Raw genomic sequence first — 7,232 nt, forward strand, 5'->3', positions numbered from 1 at the left:
GTCAATTCCTGTAATCACATTCAGCCTCCTGGTGTCAAAAAAAAAAAAAGACTTGTGTTTTGCATTCAATATTAAAATGTCTTGAAATGACACAATATGTGTCACCCAGAACCTCAGAGGGCGAGTGAATCCATGCTTGTTTAGTAGCATAATTGATGGTATTTTAATTCTGAGTGTGCCGTCATCTAGCTTGAGGTTTGGACTTGTCACAAGATGATTATGACGTTCTTTCAGATGTCTCTATGATTTCCCAGCGCGACGGCCCTCATTATCTTCATTATTCACAGCAATAAAAGAAGTGTGTCTGCCTCCTGGATACCCTCCCCTCACAAGCATCTTAATGAACCCACAGCCTCCCAGTACTCCCGCTTGGCCTCGGCTGAACTCTCGTGGCCGACGTCTCTCAGCTGAAAGAATGATGGTTACGGCGTTCGATGCAGATCTTTGCGTGCGTCAGAGAGGAACGGGACCAATGATCAGCGGCAGGGTGGCGGGAGAACGTGGGCACTTTTTATAAAAGTCAGGACCCAGAAATGTTTGAGAGGATACAAGTCTTCTGATACAGCACAAGGTAAGACGGAAGAAACTTTATTTTGCTCAAGCATGTTTGTGTGCAGAGAGAAAAGTAAAGTTAAAAGAAAGAGGCATGGATGGATGGATGGATGGATGGATGGATGGATAAGGTCCAGGTCTTCAACTTCTCCCTATGAGCAGTTGGCCTATCAATATCTCCAAACACCATTTATGATGTGATCCGAAATCCTAGGTCTATTTGGTGATTGAACACTGATCTCAGATCACAATGATAGTGTTTCTGCTCTCCTAAATCCGAGCTGGAAGGAGGTTTTTATTGCTCTGTGAGTGTGTGGTTAATACGGTCATCTCAATCACAACCGGTGCCGCTTGTCTGCTCTTTGGCAAAATGCTCCTTTGCTTTTTAACACTAATATTTGTCAGAATGGATCACATTTGTGCAGGTTCTTTACGATGAGACACATGCACGTGTCAGGCGTAACCAGCAGTTAATCTAATGGCAATCAGGTGTTCTTAACTTAACTTAACGTTTTCTCAGGAAGCTAGGACTAAATTTGATTGTACAAGTTTCTGTTTTTTTCTTTTCACAAGAGTGATCTTTTTGAAATAAACCATTTTTTCAATGCTCATGTTAAAGTCGAGGCCTTGTTAGGGATTTGTGGAGATGAATTAACTGTTAAAAGATCCACGTGCCCTCAAATTCAGTGTTACATACAGGACTTTCTCAGAAAATTAGAATATTGTGATAAAGTTCTTTATTTTCTGTAATGCAATTAAAAAAAAAAATCATACATTCTGGATTCATTACAAATCAACAGAAATATTGCCAAGCCTTTTATTATTTTAATATTGCTGATTATGGTTTACAGTTTAATATTAAGATTCCCAGAATATTCTAATTTTTTGAGATAGGATATTTGAGTTTTCTTAAGCTGTAAACCATGATCAGCAATATTAGAATAATAAAAGGCTTGCAATATTTCAGTTGATTTGTAATGAATCCAGAAAGTATGACATTTTTGCATTACAGAAAATAAAGGACTTTATCACAATATTCTAATTTTCTGAGACAGTCCTGTATGTAAACGTGATCGTCTGCTTGATGATGATTGCTAATTCTGAATAATTAATAATAATCAAGTGTTTTGATTTATAAAGTGTTTTTAGGTACTGGTGTTTAAAATCTTTTCCAAAATTTGACCTGTTCTTTTGTGGTTTTAATGCCATGGCTCATAATTTCCATCAGTTTTATTGCATTTCTTTTTTTTTATACCATCACTCCACTTACACTTTGAGCTAATATGATCAAATTAAAGGGTATAATAATTTCTCAAATATGATATCAGTTCTGCATGAATATTCATTTCTGTTTCCAGATGAAGCTGTCTCTCCATCTCGGTGCTTCACAGCTCACCTTCCTCTCCCTCACCCTCCTCTTCCCCATCCCACCGACCGCCACCACGCACCGCCAGCCAGTCCCTGCCCTTCAGGCCACGGCGGACAGACGAGACCTGGAGTCGACGCTGCAGCACCTCTACTCTGCCCTGAAGGATCCGGGGGAAACCAAACCTCTGCCAGAGAGGAATCAGGACCAGGAGAAGGAGAGGGACGAGCCCTGGGCGGAGGAGATGCTGCTGAGGGCGCAGAGGAGAGACCTCATGGACCTGGCGGAGTCTCTGTTTCCCGGGGATAACTCTGTGGAGAGCATGCACTATCCGGGAGGAGAAGAAGGGCTGAAGAGAAACGACGCTCTCACCTCCTTTGCTGGAGGCCTCCAAGCTGTCAGCCGTGAGAAAGGAGGATTTGGCTTCCGATTTGGGAGAAAAAGGTGGACAAAAAGGGGATGGAGGGACGGAGAAGAGGGTAGTGACGACAGCAAATGAGAGCGACAGGAAGGGGCGTTTTGTCGGGGTTAGAGCAGGAACTGGCAGGAGGAAATGAGGGTGAAACTTTAAGATGATAAAGGAAAAGTTGCCTGATGCTTTGCTGCCTGTTCAAGTAAGAAACAATCAAATATGTTATGTTCAAACAACACAATCTCAATATATTCAAAGTTTAAAATAACTTTACACAAAGCAAACAGCAACCACAACACCAGTAATCTACAGTACACATAACATGCAAAGTTATACATTCAATTTTTACCTTTTTTTCCTGATATATATTAAGTTTTCATGTTTTTTTCTAAACTTTGCCATGAGGTTGGACTGAACATGCACATGCATTAATTAAACCATGCACAACAATGAAATTATGACGGAAAGGAAAAGGTTTTCTCTGGGCTTAATTCCTGTGCCCCTGATTACCAGAAGAGAGACACATTTATTTTGAATGCAGAGAAAGCAAATAAAAAGACGTGGCATGATCAGCCAGCTTCGAATTATACAGGAAAATGTACTAAAGTAAATGTACGTATGAGTGTCACCTCCAAAGTCAGTGTGATAGGATGTGTACATAACGGCAGGAGGCATTTGCAACTGTGCTGTTTTTCTGAAATGAATATTAATTGTGAATAAAATGTTGGAGAATGCAGACTGAAATGCATAACTCAGCAAAACTCAGTTTGTGTGATATTGTGATATAACAGATATAAAGGCACTCAGGCCTATAACGTTTTTTCCTCAGGGGTCAGACAACCCAGGTGACCGAAACAGATGCTCGCGTCTGTTCAGATACATTTCTGTGACCATATTTCTCATATTTGAAATGATTTCATTGTCAAAAATCCTGCATCAGTGTGACAGTTCTTTAGACAGAACAAAAAATAATAATAAAAATCAAGGTGTCAAGCTGTAAATTGGAAGTTTTAATAGTCTAACTTGTTTTAGATTGGCAGCTTACTTGTGTACAGTAGATGTTTGATCCAAGCAGGACTTCCACTGTCAGGTACTGCTGCAACATCACCAACACTGGGCAGCCAGAGGTTTGACAGGGATATAAATTGTCACAACACAAGTTGCTGATACAAAATAATTTCAGTAAACTGAGTTTGCAGGACACAACCTAGACACCAAAGAGTGTTTAACCGAAATATGGTCCATATCTGTAGTTTTATTCGGCCCAAATTTGACCTCAAGTGACGACACTTGTCCCCACCAAAGACTGCAAAAGTTGCTGCTAACGACACTAGATAGTTTTTCTGATGAGTGTTTTTGAAACCTCTTTTTCGCCACGTTGCAGATGTGCAGAATGAGCATGTGTTGGAACCATCTGGAATATGTCCACCCCTTTTTTCAGTTACCTATTTAGCTTGGCTGGCTTAGCTTATGCTAACTATGATGCTAACATATTTATATTACTTTACATTTACTGTGATCAAATCTGTCAAAACAGCATCTCTTCAAGTGTGGCTACCATAACAACATTTGAATAAGGGAAAGGGGACTAGATGAGCTCCACCAGGACCAGAAGTCACCGAGGTGACTGCCTGTGGCTCGGCCTGGAAGGTCCCAGGATGAAGCTTAGCCAAGAGCACAAACCTTTAAAGGAGCATGAGGCAGGATTTATGAAAAAAGGTCAATTAAAGGTCCATTAAAAAACATACAGACACATAAAAACACTAAGAGGACATACAGGACTATCTCAGAAAATTGGAATATTTTGATAAAGTCCTTTATTTTCTGTAATGCAATAAAAAAACAAAAATGTCATACATTCTGGATTCATTACAAATCAACTGAAATATTGTTAGCCTTTTATTATTTTAATATTGCTGATTATGGTTTACAGTTTAAGATTAAGATTCCCAGAATATTCTAATTTTTTGAGATAGGTTATTTGAGTTTTCTTAAGCTGTAAGCCATGATCAGCAATATTAAAATAATAAAAGGCTTGCAATATTTCAGTTGATTTGTAATGAATCCAGAATGTATGACATTTTTGCATTACAGAAAATAAAGGACTTTATCACAATATTCTAATTTTCTGAGACAGTCCTGTAAATACATGAAAAACAACAGCTACAAGAGACACTCATACCCGTATCTCCAGAACAGAGAGTGATATCTTGTTGCACTGAGGTCGGGGTTAGCCAGCAGTTTGATAATAGAGTTTTGAGACTCATCCAAACGACTTATAAAACTGTAAATCAAGTTTCTCAGGAGTGCATGAAACGAATTAATGCCCATGTTACAGAACGATTCACTTGCACCGCTCCTCCCTGGTTTTCTAATTAAAATTCTCATACAATCATTATATGCAACCTGTAGTTTGTGTAAGCTTGCCTTCTTGAACTTGACCCACAGGGGGCGGTATAGAGAGGTGTACAATATGCTCTAAACAGGTTTGCCTTTACTTCATAAGAGCATGAGTGAAATTTCCTACAGAGAATATTTGCTTGCGCATATAATATGCGACGCTGTCTATACGGATCATCATCATCAGACATTTGGTCTGTTATAACATGTCCAAGATACTTTGCTTTGCTACACACTGAAAGCACTTGTCCTGACAGGAAGAAGGAAGGAAAGGAAAGGTCCGTATCCCCTCTCGCCCTGCAGGTCATTACAACACTCTTTTTAGCATTATAACATTGAACGCTATACCATATTCAGTACAGATATTGAAAAGCAGTTGAAACCCAGCACTGCTGGGAGAAAGTATAGCTAAATCATCTGCATACATCAGATGGTTTACTCGATTGTTCCCAACCATACAGCCAGTCTTATAGTTATTTAACTGTATGTAACAGTTATGTAAGTGCCGGCAAACATTTGCACTGGGACCCCCCATTTGAAAAGCATGAGGTGTTTTCTTGTGTTTCTCTCATTTCAGACCCCCCACCTTCTATCCCCCTCATATAGACGAATCCGGCGACCGGTTTGTGTGCGCCGCCATCTTGCGGCGGCGCCATTGCTGCGGTGGCAGGTGTCAATCTGCCACCGCAGCGCTGTTATTGTAACCTGACGCTCTACAGCATCATTATAGCTGGATTGATGATGTTAGACAGTGGCCTTCCATAAATAATGAAGGTATCTTAAATTAATGCTGATGTTAATTTATAAATAATGATTTGTTTGAGCGATAAGCAGGAAAGAATAGAGGAATAGGGAGATAAGGGAGTGTATGATTAAACACTGTAATATAGCTCTCTCCACCTCCTCTCCTTACGAGGCATGTCTGCACAATTAAATATTACCTGTGTATGTTTTGTTTAATTTTAGGTATCCAATAATATTTTATTGATCGCCTGGCGTCCGATGACGAAAAAAAACGCAATTACAGGTCTCTAATTGAAGGGCAGAACTATCTCAGCTCCGGATGATACAGAATACATACATACATACATAACCCCAATCTGCAGATAAAACTAGTTTGTTGAGGAAAAAATATTAACTCTATTTGTAGCTGCAGAAGAAAAAAATCTCACGAGGAAAACAAAAATATTGCTCATGTCTCGGAGCCTCTTCAGCATAAAAAAAAAGAAAAGAGAAGTAAGAGTAATAAAAAAGATGTACTGTATGTTGTACTATTATACTAATTTATTGAAACACATGGCGAGTCAAACATCTACCAAAGCAGCTGTCAAACACTAAACAAGGTAGTAAGACGTGGGTTGTGCAGAACTGCGGCAGTAAATCCTCATCGGAGCTCCACTAGTAGTGATTTCATATGGATCAAACCGTTAATAATCATTATTTTCTCCATATACCGCTCCCTGGCTTCCTTGTTTAAGGTATCCAGGTAAATTCCAGTTCCTTTCCAGCAGTTTAACATCTTTTTTTTGCGTTCCGTCTGTTCACTTGGTGAAACAGAAAAGTGGTTTTGACAGTCCGTCCCGTCTTCATTCACTATCAAAACAAATGCACGTGACGGGACAGGAGTTTTCCGATGATACAAATACATTAAGAGAGCCTGGCAGGGAGCGGAGTAATAGATCCATACGTATATATGTCTATGGGCTGGAGCGGAGGAGCGGAGCCGCCACCGCAGTAATGGCGGCCCGCTCGACTTCCGGGTTTCGCCGGATTCGTCTATATATGTAAGAACAAAAACAAAACAGCTTCGAACAATGATGAGAAAACTGGCTTATTTAAAAAAAAAAAAGAAAAAAAAAAGTCTCCTTTTTTTGAAAGAAAAAAAACAGGAGGGACTTGGCCATGTTGTATTGTATAATTTTACCTGATATGGCACAAAAAAAAAGAAATCACCCGTCACACAGTTGTCATGGATTGGAAATTTGGAAATCTAGCCATGGAAACCAAAATCTTTTTTTTTTGACCCAACTCCCGTTTATTTCTGCTTCAAAACGTTAACATGCAGGTCAGCGAAGACTTACTGCAACATGTGGAGTAAAAATGTAGTTTTACCACAATAATGCTTGGTGAATGAAGAATAACAAAAGTAGATGTCTCAGGAGTTTGTCATCCCTGCACAGGGAAATAAAAGCACATTGTTAAGACACCGAGTCAACTTTATGAGGTATTATATAAAGGCAGGTGTCCTTTACTGTTACAAGTATTGAGTTCTTGTCAGGCTCAAAGCTTCACCAGAAGTAAGGCATTTACAGAATGAAGAAGACGTGTTTATGCGCTGACGTGGGAGCCTGCAAGAAAAATGTTTCTAATGCTAATGATGGATATTACCGTGGATATTCTAACTCTATAAAACACAAATGAATACTTCATCTGAAAACTTTTTTGGCCCATATAGTACACGACATAATCCAAATTAGGCTCAGTTCATGACCTTTAAGGCCA

The 7,232-nt window shown here is 39.5% G+C and overlaps 1 protein-coding gene across 1 annotated transcript; it reads left to right on the forward strand.

The window, feature by feature from the left end:
* The first annotated feature begins 1,910 nt into the window (after window positions 1-1,910).
* On the forward strand, window positions 1,911-3,028 carry qrfp (pyroglutamylated RFamide peptide). The gene has a single exon (XM_061742143.1). The coding sequence runs from the start codon at window positions 1,911-1,913 to the stop codon at window positions 2,415-2,417; it is 507 nt and encodes a 168-aa protein (XP_061598127.1). The 3' UTR covers window positions 2,418-3,028.
* Window positions 3,029-7,232: the final 4,204 nt, after the last annotated feature.

The sequence above is a fragment of the Cololabis saira genome, chromosome 15 (assembly GCF_033807715.1).
Source record: "Cololabis saira isolate AMF1-May2022 chromosome 15, fColSai1.1, whole genome shotgun sequence".
Taxonomy (NCBI): domain Eukaryota; kingdom Metazoa; phylum Chordata; class Actinopteri; order Beloniformes; family Belonidae; genus Cololabis; species Cololabis saira.